Source organism: Hibiscus syriacus, unplaced genomic scaffold (assembly GCF_006381635.1).
Source record: "Hibiscus syriacus cultivar Baekdansim isolate YM2019G1 unplaced genomic scaffold, ASM638163v2 tig00110430_pilon, whole genome shotgun sequence".
In the NCBI taxonomy this organism is placed as follows: Eukaryota; Viridiplantae; Streptophyta; class Magnoliopsida; order Malvales; family Malvaceae; genus Hibiscus; species Hibiscus syriacus.
The window spans coordinates 2,036,874-2,054,084 of record NW_024062734.1 but is presented as its reverse complement, the minus strand read 5'-3'; the positions used below and the strand labels follow the sequence as shown (position 1 = coordinate 2,054,084).

Sequence of the window (17,211 nt, the reverse complement as noted above, 5' to 3'; positions counted from 1 at the left end):
ATTATTCATTCTGTTTAATTGTCTCTTATTGATCATCTCTAATGATTTGGTGGCAATTGGAAGGGAATTTGCTATGCAATGAAAGGGAATCATATTACTAGGTTGTCTTATTGGTTCCGACTGTAGAGAAAATAGAGAATGTGATAAATGTTGTAAGCTATAAAATAAAGAATCAAAGAGTATTGATATCCATTAATTAATTGAGTGGTTAAGGATAGATTATGTTGTCCCACCTTGTGTAGGTTCAAATTTCTGATATTTGCTTATGTTGTAATATCTCTTTACGTAATTTTAAAAGAATTGAAGAATATTCATGAGGAGAAAATGCTAAATCAAACATAACTTCAAGGTAAAAAAAAATCCTAAAAAATGAGATTAAAAAAATTGCATTTCCATTTGAGCTTCACTTTGGAAATTCATAACACAGACCAAAGTCAACAACTATAAACAATAACCGTTAGGAAATCACTCCATCGTCGTCCACTGGTTAGAATATCTGGTTTTTTACCCAGGAGGTCCGGGTTCAATTCCCAGCAATGGAAAGTTGTTTTCTTTTTACTCCCCTATCCATCCATCCTATTGAAGAAAGACTCTGGAAATTTGAAGTTTTCTGAGAATCCGTTGCTAAGCAAACTATCCTAATAGAGGAAGAAAATGGAAAAAAGCTCAGGGAAAACATATAGTAAATTTTCTTTTTAAATTGGATGGAAACTGTTAATTGATACATATTGCTAACGTGTCATTTTCACATATACTTAATTATTAATGTGACATATGCTATATCACTCAAAGTAATGATGTATTATGTGTCATAACATCCAAAGTGATATGTGTTATGTCACTCAATATAATGACGTATCATGTACCATATCATTCAAAGTGATGACATGATATATATTAAACATATGTGAAAATGTCAAGTTAGTAACACGCGTTGATAGTTGGTTAATTAACAATTTTCATTCAATTTGGGCCGTTTTGACCAAAAATTAAAATGTTAGGAGCTAAAATACTTAAAAATAATAATAATAGTCAAAATGATCATTTGAATAAATATTAGGGACTAATGTTGTCATTATGCCTTTGTAATTTTTAAAATCCTCGTTTAAAATTAAAATAACCTATAGTTCAGTGAGTAAATGTATGATTTACCCTAAAATAAAAGGACACAGTCTAGTATGCGTAAAATTTGTAAAGTGACGTGTGTATGACAGTGAGAAAAATGAAGCATACTTTCAAAAAGAGAATTGAATCCCAAACAGAAGAGAAAAAGAAGGGAGAATTGAGGAAGAGTTAATCTAGAGATGAAGGAGCCGTTAAGAAGAACGAAAGTGGTGATAAGGCATCTGCCACCTTCACTTACCCAATCCTCTTTCTTCTCTCAAATCGACGATCGTTTCTCTGATCGTTACAATTGGTTCTCCTTCCGTCTCGGCAAGTGCACGTAAGGGTTTCTAACTTTTTACGCCCCCATTTTCCAGTTCTTTTCATTTCGGAATCAACTTCAAATTTTGTATCTGCAATCAAATAAAGCGAGTTTTTGTGATTATTGTGTCGGATTTCTTATCCATTATAAAAGTTTGATATTTGATAAGATGTAGCTAAGTTGCTGCAGTAAGATGGTGAAGTTTTGTTCTTTAGTAGCTGGGGAGAAAAGGGTAGGTTGGAATATTTGAAACTAAAATTTGAAAATATTTTCGACTCCCAAGGTTATTTGTGTATGTATTTTATGATTCTTGGACTATGGTTTCCGTTTGACGTTCCATTTCTTTGCTTATTGGAAAATTGCATGAAATGGAAAGAAATTATTACGATAATCAATCATGTTGATGTAATGAAAAAAGCTTCTATAATCTTATTGAGAATTTCTTTAGTACGCAGTCCTGTTGTTTACCTCGTCTTTTAATGAGTTTTTTTTATTCTCAAAACACTTTTGCAGCCATAAGCATCAGCGATACTCTCGAGCCTATATAAACTTCAAGAGGCCAGAAGATGTCTTCGATTTTTCTGAGTTCTTCGGTGGGCATGTATTTGTCAATGAGAAGGGTATTTTATGCTTAAATTCTGATTATTTATGATGTTTACAAAATGCTGACATGTTTCTCTTGTTTTAGAGTACAGTTTATGTGATTCTTACCAAATTTGTAAGATACATACAACTTTTGTTAGCATTTTTTCAATTAGATTGCAAATTGCTAATTTCTTCTTCTCTAACTTAGATGAACCCATAATGTGTTGCCCCTTACACTAAAATATTAGTTGGATGCCACTTATTGCAGGTACTCAATTTAAAGCCGTTGTTGAATATGCTCCTTCACAGCATGTTCCAAAGCCAGGCACTAAAAAGGATGCTCGTGAAGGGACCATTTTCAAAGGTGCATTATTTTTAATGAGAAAGAGTTTATCTTTAGAGATGTTATTTAATAGGAAGTTTTTACCCAAACATTGAGTTGACTCCTATAACTTGTTATCTTGTACTAACTCTTCTTTTTCTTTTATGAAACTAGACCCTGATTATCTGGAGTTCCTCAAAATGATTGCTAAACCTGTTGAAAATCTTCCCAGTGCTGAACTTCAGTTGGAAAGAAAAGAAGCAGAACTATCTGGTTAGTTATGATAGAATGATAAACAAAAAAATGTGAATTCTAGTTGAGTTTTTTTCACCCTAATGTGAATATTATCTCTCTGGTCCCATTTTTTTTTCTTAGGCACTCCCAAAGGAACCCCTGTCATTACTCCACTAATGGAATTTGTACGTCGAAGACGAGCTGCTGAGAGTGGAGCTCAGGTATTTCACTTTAAGAAAGGGTGTAATTCTATACCAACATGTTGCCATTTTCCCTGTTTATATGACCTTAAGGCATCATATGCTATCGACTTCCCATTACCTATTTTGTTATTAGCTCATTAAACATCATTAAAACATGATTTACATGTTGAGGACTGAAGAAGGTATTTGCATGGTTTCCTTTCATGTTGAATTTCCTCATGAATTATTAGGATCCAATTTGACCAGAAATTGTCCAACAGTCTGAGAGACTTAGTCATACATGTTTCCATTCAACATGTTACATGATGCTGTCCTTGGTCACTATTTCCTTGAGATCCTTATTGGGGTCTAGAAAAAGGTAAAAGAAACAAAAGATGAATTAAAAAGTCATCCTTAAGTGACCACTTTGTTTTGGTGACAGGGTTCAATCACTGTAAGAAAGACTGGAAAAAAAGCTGCTGCTGCATCTAGAGGCAAGCCTGGATCAAGTAGCAAACGTGGCTCTGAGAAGAAAAAGGTCTCAAAGTCAATAGCTTTCTTATTTATTGTATTGCTGGATATTTTAGCATATGGTACTCTCAACTTGGAGAGAACCTTTCAGTACTTGTGAAAAAAAAAAGTGTTGTAACTTTTTTTTTTTTGCTAGTCAACCTACTGGTGAATGAGGGGCCTGTTATTTGTACAAGAACTTAGCTCTTACTTGTCTGGATCATCTGCTTTATAATTGTGGCTGGTATCTGTAATTTGAAGCGACTTAAGATTCCTTTGGATAATGCCTGTAGGATACTGTCTTAGCCTCTTAGGAAGGTTTGGTTAATCCCCAAAAGTCAAAGATTTAGGCTTTGTTTTGTAGGAAGGACGGAAAGAGGTAACATTTGAAAAACTTTATGTCAATGGTTAGGTTTCTTGATCACTTTCTTACCTTGTTGTGTAACCATTGGGTTGGAAGTTTTTCCATTAGCAAAAGCCTTAAGGTGATAATTTAAAGTTTTATATTATGCACTTGAAGCTCATCATAGTCATAAATGCTTCATATAGAAGATGAAAGGGACAGTCTTTTTTAATGATTTTTTAAATGATTTTTTCCCCGTGATTATTTGTTACTTTAAGTACGCATGTGCAATTTTTGAAGGGTAGTAGTTGCTATTTTCATTGAAGGAAACTTGTTTGATTTGCAGTATATTCTAAAAGATGGTGCAAAAGGTGCAAAGAAGTCCAATTCTTTGGTAGCATCTGAGAAAGAGGATCAATCGGTGACTTCTGCTGCAAATGAAATTAGAGAGAATGGAACTGGTGAGAATTACTCTTTGCTGAGTGCTAATGAACTACTAGCTTTGTCAGCATTTGCATCAAACCTTTTTGTGTTGTCGTTGTGACTGTTTGTTTCGAATTAAATTTATATAAATTTCTTTTGACTTTTTAAAATTGTCTGAAAACATCCGTGTCTTGTTTTGTTTTGGTAGATATCCCATAGTGTGTAGCCAGAAAACATATTTTCATGAATATGTTTCAGTGAAGCTAATAGTAAAATTTTCAGAAAACTCCAGTTGATCCCTGATAGCAAGAATATGGGCTCTTATCCCCAAGTTTCTTATACACCATTTACAAATACAGCCGACCCATGGAACATTGAAAAGGAACAGACTTAAGTTTCTTCAATTGATGCCACCATGATGGAGCTTCAGCTCGACCTGAGTTCATATGTTAGACTACTTGTATTCGTCTTTAAAACTCATCTATATATCTTAAGCAGCATGGATGAAGGTGTGGAATAATGTTGACCTTTTGTTTACCTGTAATTATTTATTATACGAGCATTAGTGCCAATGAATCATGTCATTTTATGTGTTCTTTTACAGCATGTGCGTGTGCAGTGTAATTAAGTTATGTGTCTATTCTCTCTCTTGGCTGTTATTTGAATCATCATCTTTCATATGACCAGAACTTGGTGATATATTAGAATCCTTAGGTTGCTGGTTGTTTTGGTTTTTAACTTGTCTTTTTCATTTATCCCCCCACATTTTGGCTTAATTAGTTGCGTTGCAGTCTGTGGCATTGATGGTCCTGTAACTGGAATCAAATTTTCTGCTGATTCTGGGAAGAAAAAGATTCTTCTCCTAAAACCAAAAGATCGAAAGGCTCCTCGGGTAAGAGATTTGCCTTTTGTTGTCTCCATTCCACTTACATATCCGTTGTTAGCTATATCCAAGTTTTGTTATAATTCATTGAAATGTGTTTTTTATGTGCTTGTAGAGCTGGGGTATTCTGTTATATTTTTCCTTAATTTTTGGATGCAAATTATGATGATCTTTAAATTTACTAGGCGTCGGAGGGTGAACCTGAACTGCAGGGTGCATCATCTCCTGTAGCAACTTCATCTGGTTCAACTGCTCTGAGACAATGTCAGCGATGTGAGGATGGTGGAATGTTGATAAGGAACATACTTTTGAGTAATGAATCGAGCCAAAATCGATCTTCTGCAGCGGTCCAGCCTCAGCAGAAAAATGAAACTATGAGACCTCCCCGGGCCATGAATGCACGATTGGGTAATGGTGATGTTTCTAATTAAATTCCTGCACTGTAATCTGGTGTTGATACAAAATGAGTTTCAAATAACAAGTTCATGAAAAAGGCACTGCATGGTTCAGGTTCTGGAAGCGAGAAGCGTGAAAAACGTACAAGAAATAAGGATAGACCTGATCGTGGTGTATGGGCCCCTCTTCTTCGTTCTGAAGTTCCACAAGATAGCGAGGAGCACCTGACACCCTCTGTGTCACAATATGCCCAGCCCACTCGTAATCCTCAAGGTATTAATGTTTCTACGCATTAACTGGTGTTTACAAGTATCAATAGGTTTGGGATACAGTTATTTTATCAAGTTTCTCTGAATGAATTTGCAAAAAATGAGGAAAGCTAATTTGCCTCACTTCTTCATATGAACTTCTAGTTATCCAAGGAGAAATGAAAGGCGACATACCTAATGGAAGCAGTGGACATAACATTCCGTCAGAAAATGGTTAGTCTATCAGTCTTTCAATCTATCTATAATTGATTGATTTGGTATTGCTGTCACATGAATGCTAGAATCCCATGTTGATTATACATTCAACAGGTTCCTGTAGACATTTTGCTCAGCATCCCACAACCTATAATACTAAGGATGATGGGTCTGTTACATTGAGGGACGGCAAGTCTTCCAAAAGTGGATCTACTAGCTCATTCCATGAGGTTTGCAAATTTTGTGCTGAATCAGCAGTAATAGTTGTCATATATTGTTCACCTTTGATTGTTGTGTTTTTTCTCTCTTTACTTGCAGAAACAAGTTTGGGTTCAGAAGTCAACTTCAGGATCTTAGAAAATCCAACTAAACTGGTACACGCCCATTTTGTCTTTGATTCTGTTAACTTAGTTAACGCTTGTTTCAGCAACCTGGTTTTCTTTCCGTGAAACAAATTCATACTAGCAATAAAGTGTTCTAGGATTGATATTGCTTGTTTTATTTATTGACAGGCTTTGAACCACAACCTTTTCTACCCTGTTTTTGGGTTTGCATCTTCTCTCATGTTGCTATGGCTTGCAATATCTGTTCGCCTTATTGGGTTCGTAATCACTGTATTCTCCTTAATATGTTCTTGAATAGTCCTTACCTGGCACTAGATACTCTTATTACATTGTTAAGGGCAAGCATCGGCGAGCAATCGGGTTGGAAGTATTTCCATGTAGTCTACATTTGTAAAGAACCGACTGGATCAAACATGCTCTGATAAAATCAGTGTTGTTCCCGGAAGCGGAGATCGTGCTGGACTGTCATGATTTTTTTTTCTTATGTTCTTGAATGATCCAAGGTGCTTAGTTTACTTGAATCATATGAGTCTTAGCAATAGTTGTTTCTTCCATTGATGGAATATTTTGTATTTTTCATATGTTGCATTTACATCTTCTGTCTGTGAACAATGCTTCTGCCTCTAATAATAATACGTTGGGAAAGGTATTTTTGCCTCGTAATTTATATATATAATAAATAATTTCCATAATTAATCAAAAAGGTAGCCGTACTGTTCTACATACAAGAAAACTGCCATGTAATGAACATAACTTTTGTCCTGTAAGAAAAAAAAAATTACAGACAGGTAGCCCTATTGTTCTACATGCAAGGCCTGTGACTACAAATAAAATGCCCTGTAATGAACAAACTGTGTTCTATCAGAAAATATAAATAAATATTTATGAATAATCCATTTCCCTTTTTTCTTCTTTATCTGAAACTTAAGCTAAGGAATCTGAATAATTTCTACTAAAATTTTATGAAGCGACTGTGGCTTTGAGAAGAATGGGCAATGATCACTCCCTTTAATCTTGAAAACTCCTTCTGGTGGGTTCTCCCTTACTAGTTTTTCTTGCAAGTCCGGTGAAAGAGCACAGTCATCTAATGTCTGAATGTAGAAACGACGTCCGGTTCCGTATTTCTCGGGGGACAACGACAGTTTCTCCATTATAGGACCTAGTGGAGTGGGTCTCATGGAAACCATGGCCAAAGCAACATCCTGGGAAGGAATCAAATATCATGTTGAATAATATGATTCAATGAATAGCAACAAAGATTCAGGTACTTTTCAAGCTCCTCACTTTCATAATAGTGATCAGTCCATAATTTTTACACTACACCATACCTCGACACGGTATTAACATCTTCAATGCAACATACATTCACCATTAAACCTGACACAAATCATCAGAAGATACGGCATGTCGAGTCTTGACATACATTGTAGTACATTGTACATGCAAACTATTGCAGCATGAGTTTTCTAGCTTAACTAATTGTTTTAGTGTTCATTTGAAAACAAAGCTGTAAAATACCTTTGTTGGTGACTGGTTGAAATACAATCCTTTCATTAGCTGTTTCTCGAACATGAACCCTGTGGGCGGCTTATCTTTTCCGTTTCCGTAAATCAAAAACTGTGACTCTTGCATGAAACGTTCAGCAGAACCGAGCTGCAATGAATTCTTTTATCAGTTCATGTAGACCATATGACTAAAGAGCTAAGGAGCAGTGAAAGAACCTTCATTACCAAGATTCAGTAGCAATAATCGTTAACGTTGTAATAAATTTAGTTCTTCGATACATTTGGTTCAAGCAAAATGGAAAATCGAAGTAACATAGATTCGTGTGTAATTAATCGATGTAAAATAATTGGCAGCTAGGCATTAATAAAATACCTCTTCTGCAAACACATCGAAAGGTCTCTGACCCTTAGACACCATTGTAGCACAAAGGAAGATTGCTTTGGAGATCTTTTCTGGGAAATTCTCCAGTGCATAAGAAAGGCATGCACCTCCACTGCTATGACCCACCAAAATAACCTGAACAAAAGATGGCAAGGCTTTCTTAGGTGAATAAAATGAATGGTAAGTATCAAATGTGCCCACTTACCTTCTCATTTTCAGGAAGGGTATCCAGATATCGAATCAAGGGTTTAGAATATTCTGCTAATGTAGTGACAGTGTTTGTATCTGTCAGATCGATACCGGAACCGGTAAGATCGAATGCAGTAGGTAAAAGGCCCACTTCCTCCAATTGAGCAATGGTTTTATACCAACACCAAGCTCCAAAGCCTTCTCCATGTATCAGAACAATTATTTTAAACTTAATGTTTTCAAGAGATTCCAGCACCTGCAAAGAACATGGAAGTAGTACTAGAAATCAGCTTATAGAAAAAGTTCTAAGATTTGTGAAAGAATTATGCTAATACAATCATGTCTGTTTCAGTCCTCTTCAACACAAAGCACAATAGAATAAACAATGCTCCAACATGATTAACAACTTTTCAATGAAAAGGCAAAAGGAAACATTTGTAGTCCCTTATTTATTCACCTGGTGGACCATTGACCAAGCTGTTCTCCAACACGATTAACAACTTTTCTCTCTTGTTTTTACACAATCAATCATAAAAAAATCACCTTTCTCACCATAGATCCAGTCAACTAAAACAGTGATTAACATAATGATCGCACATGAAAAGCTGAAAAACACAGTGAGGAAACACAAAAAAGGCAAGTAATTTGATAATAATTAAAAAAAAGCCCCACCTTTTTTTCATTATTAGCTAATGGATCAGCCTTTCTTCTGGAGCTGGTAGAGCGAATTCTCCTGGACATGGATCCATCAAATCTCTGAGACAATTGGTGCTGATGAAGAGCCATAGACAAAGCTTGCCCATGCAAAAGCTCTTCCTCTGCAAGCATTTTCCTCTGGGACCTTCCCCCCATTCTCTTACTCCTTGTCCCATAATTATCTTTGGTATCTTTCTTTCTCCTGCAAATGAAGCTATTACCCATAATTCACAAGAACCCTGAAAAAAGTTTATTTTTTTAACACAACCCAAGAAGCTGGATGATCATTTCTGCCAGAAAAGTGGAAGAAAGTTAAGAAATTTCCAAGGAAAGATGGTCTTTTAATGAGTGAAAAGTGGCAAAAACATATAAATATAAATATGTGTGTATATATTATATTTCCCTTTCAGCTTCAAGATTTCTTCATACTATTAAATAATTAAGGATTCGTTGAAAAAGGAGAGATAAGAAGAAAGAGTCGGTAAAGAGAAGAAGGTAGCAGTAGGTTATAAATGAAAAAAACAAAACAAAACAAAACAAATGGTACATTAAACAAATGTGTGAAAACAGCTCCTCAATTCAGAGCCAACTAAATTTAAATGCAATTTATTTTGTTTTGAGATACACATGTTTATTTCAATGGTAGACAGAGACTTTCAACGCCTTACTCTCTCTCTTTCTCCTTCTTTTTACTGTGTGTTGACATTCAGATTCTTCCAGTTTTACTGCTGATTGCTGTTAATAAACATGGAGATCTCCAGAGACCGGTTGCATGAGAGTGGTAGAGACGTGTCTTCCGGATACAGCGACGGATCCACCCGCAATGTACTTTCTTCGACTGATCATTTATTTTATTAATTGTAGTTTCTTTAATCTCATACAAAAACTCTATATTATTAATACAAATATATTCGTCTTTAAAAATATTTATGATAATAAAATAATTAAGAATAAGATCATGATATAAACTTTTTGGATAAACTATCTATTTGGTCAACCACCTATTACTTAATTCCTGTATTGATCATTAACTATTATTTTTTTAAAATCATACGTAACATTACATTTTAATTATGTTTTGGTCACTCGTTAATTTTTTAACAATGATGCTAATGTGTCACTGTAAGATAATACAATGTCAATATTAAAAAAAATAATTTAAAAAAATCATGGTAACATCACCATTAAATTTTTAATGGTAGGTAATCAAAACAGAACTAAAACATAACATTAAGTATGTTTTTTAAATAATAATTAAGTGACTTAAAACTAAATTTGAATATAGGTGGATGACTACATAAATAATTTACCTATAATTTTTTTTACTAGAAAAGTTGTTTTTAATCCATCAAACAACCTTCTTGCCTTCTTGGTGCTATCCTAAGGGAGATTATGTGATTTAATTTATAGGAGCAGTCACTGTTTTGTTTCTATTTTTCTATCATTAAACTCATGACTATGTCAATCAGCCTCTCTCACATAATTCAGGATCTTTAAGAAAAATAATACTTCCTTTAACCACTTGATAGATTGATATAAATTGTTATATTTTAATATGTTCAAATATTTACATTATATTTATGAAATTTTTAGATCGTATTGTCCAAATTTGCTTGCAATTCTAACATCTGTGATAAATATTTAATTCCGACATGTTCTTTTTTTGTTTGTTTGAAAAAAGGACACGTTTAAGTTAAGTGTGTAGGAAGGCGAGGGAGGCAAAGCTATAAAGCGAAAGGTTTTGGGTAATGTCTATGATTGGTCAAAAGGAAAAGGCTATTTCCACATTTGTACAACTTCAATACTGCCACGTGCTGTGTTACATATAACAATGGAGATGATTGTGAATGCCTGATTAATGATTTTGACCTGAAACAATGCCATTATCTTCTACAGTTTCTTTCAGTACTATGTTCATGCCACACTATTTTACACTTGCAACAATTTGCTTCCCATTTCACATGAATAATCAAAGATGTAAGATGAGAAGAACCAAATGCTTGATTTAGTTAGTTCGTGTGACCTATCAAAGATCCAAACCCCAGTTTCTGTAATATCTTCTCCGATCTGATTTGAGTAGCAAAGGCAGCTCCTCACACACCAGGGTTACAAGCTATGACGGACAAGCTTAAAACGTTTAAATACTGGTATGAACCATGTAAGTTCTTAAAACAGGCGAGGTATCGAAATGAAGAGAAAAAAACAATTAATTCATTATTTGTCAAGAAACTTACATCAAAGCTTCTATAATACCATCTGACTCGTCTACTGCCATCTCATTTCTGAAAAGCAATTTAAGGTATGGGAGGACTCTGGGAAGCACCGGCAAATCTGCTATGTTAATACTCATCATGTCAAAAGCAATGCATGTCTTATGCATGTGAGTCTGATCGAATACAGGAATTTTCGGGTATCTTTGGCTGAAATGGGTTAGGATAATGCGATATGCACCCGCAGAGTTTCCCACTTCAATGGCTTCCTTGGTTGTACTGTGGTTTCTTGCAATGGCCTCGTCAACCAAACCATCCTCAAAAGTCGCCTGTGATATGATCAAGCGTGAGGTAATCAAATTAGCCTTGTGAATGTACTGATGATGGTTAATACAAGTATAAAAGAGGTATTCAGTTTCAAAAGTAAACTCGAAGCTGAATAAACCACTTAAGAATCCTAAAATGGTGAGATTGTACACCCTATAGACATGGAAAATATGGATTCATTTGAATGATGATCGCAAAACTATTAGCTATGTTGATAATCAATGAAACATAGCAGTTAACTTACCTCGTGTATGAGAACTGTTGCTCCACAACATGCATCAACCAGTTCTTGACATGGCCTAGTGTCACCCGAGTACACAATCTTCCATCCCGGGATGACTTTTCCAACACTGTTGACTCGCTCTGCAGCTTTCAAAACAATGCCAAATGCCTGGGGACAGTGCACGACAGGAAAACTAATCAAAGCTTCTAATCCTGCTTCACCTAGTATATTATTCAATCTCCTTAGGAATGGATAAGCTGCAGAATGGTCCACCGGACTGCCTGGTTGCCTCAAATAGCTCTGCATACGGCTACCTCTAGTAAACAAAGTTCCATTTTTGGCATTTGAATGCATTGGACATTCTGGAGATGATCCATTATTATTTAATTCGTCATCACTAGCAAAAGTATCCCATGAAGCTTCTGTGGTACTCCTACAATCAAGGAACTGCATATCAAGATCTTCAAGTCTTTGATATGCATCTAAATATCGTTTAAGTTGCCGTGGTCCTATAACCAGTAACGGTTCATGAGGCACTCCCTTCAATAAATCACGCCTCAAAGCAAGCACTCTCGCCAGACCCGTGTGGTGATCAGCATGAATATGAGATATCCAAACACATTTTAGATCTCTAATAACATTGTCTGCACCATCTACGCCATATCTGTTTCCTCAACAGACCAACAGTCACGAGTTAAAATGGATAAAGGAAAAGACCATGATATCACTGTTATCAACTAAAATTTTATAACATGTTACCTTCTTTTCAGTTGTCCCAGTGTTCCTTCTCCACAGTCCAAGAGCAAACTTCCCTTGGAGAAAAGATTGATATGGACAGAGCTAACATTACGGTACTTAGAAGGCTGCGATGAACCCGTACCAAGAAGCACAATTTCCAGGTCATCTCTCCTTACATTTTCCAAACTAGGCAGAGTATTTTCAGTCAACCATGGTTCTTCAATCATAACTCTATTATCATTTGAAGTAGTTAATACTTCTTTACTTCCTTCCAGCCCCTGCCAAAACTCTCTGACATTTTGTGCAGCATCTGCAATCTCTGGAATTTCTGAATGCAGTTCATCAATTACTTGAGAGTGGCCTATCGGAATTGGAATTTGTGATCTGTCCAGTCCCAGTTGAGCATAAGGGCGCAACGTGAACTGTCCAAAATGTAAGAAAAATTGCATCACTAAATTTCTCAAGAGCCCAGAGCTGAATATAATATAGACAGTCTGTATTTTACAACAAAAGCTTCAAAATAAAAATACTTTTACTTACTTTCCGCCTTATTTAAGGAAAAAGGAAAAGGACCAGCACTAGCCTCAAGAAGAATACCTTTAAGAGATTTTCAGCAGGAATGCTTTCACAGATCTTCAAAGTGGAACCCTGGTAAAAAGGAAAATAATACTCGGTTGCCTCCAAACTTTTCATGGCATAATAATAAACCTGATTCTAAAAAAATGTCGCTTCTAGAGTGGAAACAGACCTCGCTTGAATTAATATCTGGTTCTGAGTAATTAAGGTGCTGAAAGGACAAGAATCCTGGAGCCGGAAAGAACTGTGGGCATAAGTAATTAAGTCGTGATGCAACTCTTGCACTTGATTTTAGAATTGGAACCTCAAGATTCCTTCTGCAGAGTGGTATAAATAAGAAAACTATCAGTTCATAGGCAAGGGTGCAAATATTTATTTCCTGTATGATGCAAAGAGATTTACTTTTCATGTCCAGCCATGATATGTTGCGCTGAACCAAATTTCTTCATCCATTTCTGGTAGTCAGGACTGCTTACAACAGAAGCGGGACTTAAATGAATGACACAGTTTACCATCTTAGTACTCTCTGATAGATTACTAGATACCTTGGTATAATATCCATTGAGGCATTCTATGGATAACAATTCCTGTATATGAGATTCTGTGGGACAGTCAATCAGGAAGACAATAGGACCAGGGACAGGAGGATCCATTACATGAGATGGATGAACCTATACATTGGAAAGTTTATCATGGGTCAGAAAGTACAACCAGGCAAATAATTTATACAAAAAAAGCATAGGACCAAAAGAATTTTTCTTATTAACAGCTCACCCACCATTATATCTAGGCGGTCTGACTTCACTGATTTACCATGTTGTAGCTCGCTATACTTTGGCCCAGGTTTCAGGCCAAGAGCTGCAGCCTTTTTTGGGTCAAATTTTCCCATAAGCTCAGGCAATTCACAAATATATAACACAGACATTTCACCAGGCTTTATTTGGGACTGTTGTGAGCAATGAGGTTGTAGGAGAATTGCTGATATTTTGACAACCTCATCATTGACAAGAACAATGGGATCTGCAGCTTTATTTGGAGCAGTTACATTTTCAGCAGCGTCCAAAACAGGTGCCCTTTCAAAGCTCTGAGTGTGAACCATAGTTGCATGTGGAATGAAAGATTTCATTGCCCCTACTAAAAAATTGAGATCCGAGGGTCCCCAGATTTTGACCTTTACAGCAATATAGGCTAGTACTTAAGTAATAGGCACGACAATGTCAAGGAAAAGTGAAATATTTTATATCTGTTTATACTCACGCTATACCCTTCTTCTCCCATGCCAGCCAAAGTCAACAGCAAACCTGCAAGAAAGAAGTTAAACTCAACAATTCAGGAGATACACAATCAACTTTGCATGCCTAGAACATATTTCTCAGAATAATATTGCTTTTCAGTTCAACATATTAGCAATTTTTTTTGTCAATTTCCCGAAATCTTCAAAATTATCAGAAAGGTAAGTTTAAACACTATGGTATATCAGACTTAAACAGAACATTATAAACGAGATTCAAGAAAAACCTGGAAGTCCACCCGCTGTTTCTGAGCAGACACGTGAGAGAAATATGTGATCTATCTGGAGAAAGCATCCACATCAGACTATCTTTCTAGAATAAAAGGGAAGAAATTGGCAAAAATATTCATGAAAGAAGAATAGTACTGTACCTTTGATAACTTAATTTTATGCTCTGTGCAAAACCGTTGTAATCCCTGCCATAACAGGTGTTAATAATTAATCATAATACCAATCAGAGCTCATAAGCTTTCTAGAGAAATTATTTCATACTTTCCCACTGCCAATGTTGCATAAAATTTACCAGCTATCCTAGATACATCTTTCTAAGGCCCAAATAATCACAGGTAAGACAGCTCAAATTGAATCCAAACACCAATTAAGAAACTTGGCCACTGACATTCAACTCCAAAAATGTAAAAGGTAACTTATGGCTCCTAAAAAGAGATAGGAGGGTGCCAGCAAAATAACAAATTTAGAATAGCTATAGAAAACATTGCATCCATTGCACAATTAAGTATATTGCAGTGAAAGATAGGCAAATATACATTGACCAAATTCAACAGTTGAGCCCACAAGAAACTGAAGCACTATCCTTCTGGTTGCAATACACAGTAGAGTAATGTCATTTATAATAACTGGACATGACCAGCCAACAGCTTAGGCGCATTAAAAACGCGTCAATGTTAGGCAATTGTAAGTTAACTAAGGACCATAACTCTAAGTTTATGGTACTTCCTATATGCCACCACAATGGTGATTGAAAGGGTTGCACACCTTCAAAAACTTCTCGGAGCGAACAAAGAAAGAAGCAACTAAAATAGATAAATACCCACGATTCCTCTAGCTCATTTCCTTGATTAATGTTTACCTCAACAATCACATTAGGAATCTATACATTAAGCAAAGCTAAAATATTTCTTTTAAACAATGATGAAATATGAACCTTGTAGCATACTGGAGAATGCATATAAATTGAGTTGAAGCTAAATATTATAAATAGCTAACAAGAAAGGAAAAATCCATTGTAAATAAGCCAAAACGCTGACCTCTCCAGCATTAAAAATAAATCTCTGTTTGTCAAAGAAGAGCAAGACTGAAGGTGATGTGTCTTGTGTATCCATTCCAGTCCCCAAAATCTGCATGTTGAAAATTTTAACTGCTTTAAACCGAACCAGTAGCTAAAGTGAAATAAAAGTCAAATAATGCAATTTGTTATTCAAACGTTCTCTACTTTAAGAAACAAAACTTCTAAAAACAAATGCTTTAGGGCCAATTACTCAGAATTCACAATTTTGATCCCAAAAGCAACAAAAACTCATTTTAAAAATAAAAAAATCTCCCTAAAAAACGAAGTCGCAGTAAAAACAATGAAGAAAAAATTTTACCTGAACATATGCAATAGTATTAGTAGGATTAAGCTTGCGTTCTTTCAACTGGGGATTATTTTTAGGCCTATCGCTCTTATCTTTCCCTTCAGCCCTTCTTTTATTAAACCCAAAAGAAGATGTAGAAGAAGAGTCCCTTGACTGCTCGGCGGTTTCCTCCATTGCCATTTCTCTGCCTCCGCCTTTACGCTCTTTGAAAGTGCTGCTACTTCTTCTGGCAATGTTGGGGGAATCACGACGGGGGAAGGAACGTGGTCGTTTTGAGGGAGATGTAGAATCGAGTAAGGTGGATAAGGAGAAGGGTTTTGGATTGGGTTTAGAGGTGAACAGAGGGAACGAGAGAGTGGGTTTTAGAGGGGAGAAGAGGAGGCGCAAATTCGGGGAAACATATGGCATTTTTTTTTAAACACGATAAGTGCTGGTTCAGGCTTCCCTTCTTTAGCACCTGTGAGGTTCTTGCAAGTTCTTTTTTTTTTTGGGCTTTCTTGTCCTTCAAGGGTTTTCACCAGTTCCATTGGGCCCTTGGCTTAGCTCCTCCCCCAATTGGCTTCGGCTCTTTCTATTTTTCTCAGTACCGATATCAAAAATGATATACTGTAATATAAATTCGATTTATGATATCAATATTTTTATGTGTAGTATTTATACTTTCTATTGATTTAAAATTAACACTACATGTATAATATCAATATCAAATACATTCAATAGTCAAAATTTTTCTTTTAAACACGCTTAAAAATCTATCATATTTTACCTAAATTATATGCAACATATATCATAGTCGAGGACAACTCAAACATGCATCAATATACTAATTTCACCATGAATTCATCAGTGGACACGAATCATCAAAAGCGTACTTCAACATGATACAATGACATAGAACTCATTAAGATTAATATGCATACTTGTCAACTATGCTTCATTAAGCATTATCACTTACAATTCATCATGAATTAGACATGTTCACCTAGAAAGGTATATTTTACCTTCAAGTTTCTAGTATAAGTATGGCATTGAAGTTTAGTGAAAACATGGAAGGTTGTTGGATGGGATCATTGATGTAGGTGAATTGTTTAGCTACCCTAGTAAATGATTAAGTTTGAACAATGGTATGTGTTAAGTATGTTAGTAGTTTATAAATGTACCTTAATTCAATGGAATAATAGAGTTACTTGACAATTAAAGATGATAATTCTCAACGAATGCATGAAAATATGATAGAAGGAACATGTTGGACTTTGTAGAAATCTTCTCCTCCTTCCACCATTTTATCTTTGAATTGGTTTGCCATTCAATCAATCTTCAATTATTGGAGTGTTGTAATGAATCTCAATCTATCTGGAAGCATCTTC

General features: G+C 35.5%; 3 protein-coding genes across 3 annotated transcripts; 1 reads left to right on the top strand and 2 right to left on the bottom strand.

Annotated features, from left to right (window-relative positions):
• Nucleotides 1-1,223: 1,223 nt before the first annotated feature.
• Nucleotides 1,224-6,747, top strand: LOC120125479 (regulator of nonsense transcripts UPF3-like). Its single transcript, XM_039143914.1, has 14 exons — nt 1,224-1,444; nt 1,940-2,046; nt 2,280-2,375; nt 2,508-2,606; nt 2,709-2,788; nt 3,192-3,287; nt 3,949-4,063; nt 4,817-4,917; nt 5,094-5,316; nt 5,419-5,577; nt 5,718-5,786; nt 5,883-5,998; nt 6,087-6,142; nt 6,281-6,747. The coding sequence occupies exons 1-13, from the start codon at nt 1,305-1,307 to the stop codon at nt 6,123-6,125; spliced, it is 1,440 nt and encodes a 479-aa protein (XP_038999845.1). The 5' UTR covers nt 1,224-1,304; the 3' UTR covers nt 6,126-6,142; nt 6,281-6,747.
• Nucleotides 6,748-7,026: 279 nt separating this feature from the next.
• LOC120125480 (putative methylesterase 12, chloroplastic) lies at nt 7,027-9,270 on the bottom strand. The gene is made up of 5 exons (XM_039143915.1): nt 8,861-9,270; nt 8,205-8,444; nt 7,991-8,134; nt 7,631-7,765; nt 7,027-7,314 (listed from the first exon to the last, which is right to left on the bottom strand). Exons 1-5 carry the CDS (start codon nt 9,107-9,109, stop codon nt 7,042-7,044), a joined length of 1,041 nt encoding a protein of 346 aa, XP_038999846.1. The 5' UTR covers nt 9,110-9,270; the 3' UTR covers nt 7,027-7,041.
• A 1,503-nt stretch (nt 9,271-10,773) lies between these two features.
• On the bottom strand, nt 10,774-16,280 carry LOC120125478 (tRNase Z TRZ3, mitochondrial-like). The gene is made up of 13 exons (XM_039143913.1): nt 15,857-16,280; nt 15,518-15,607; nt 14,621-14,665; nt 14,477-14,531; nt 14,216-14,259; nt 13,737-14,129; nt 13,361-13,629; nt 13,131-13,275; nt 12,980-13,030; nt 12,404-12,804; nt 11,666-12,308; nt 11,119-11,423; nt 10,774-10,997 (listed from the first exon to the last, which is right to left on the bottom strand). The coding sequence occupies exons 1-13, from the start codon at nt 16,250-16,252 to the stop codon at nt 10,991-10,993; spliced, it is 2,844 nt and encodes a 947-aa protein (XP_038999844.1). The 5' UTR covers nt 16,253-16,280; the 3' UTR covers nt 10,774-10,990.
• Nucleotides 16,281-17,211: the final 931 nt, after the last annotated feature.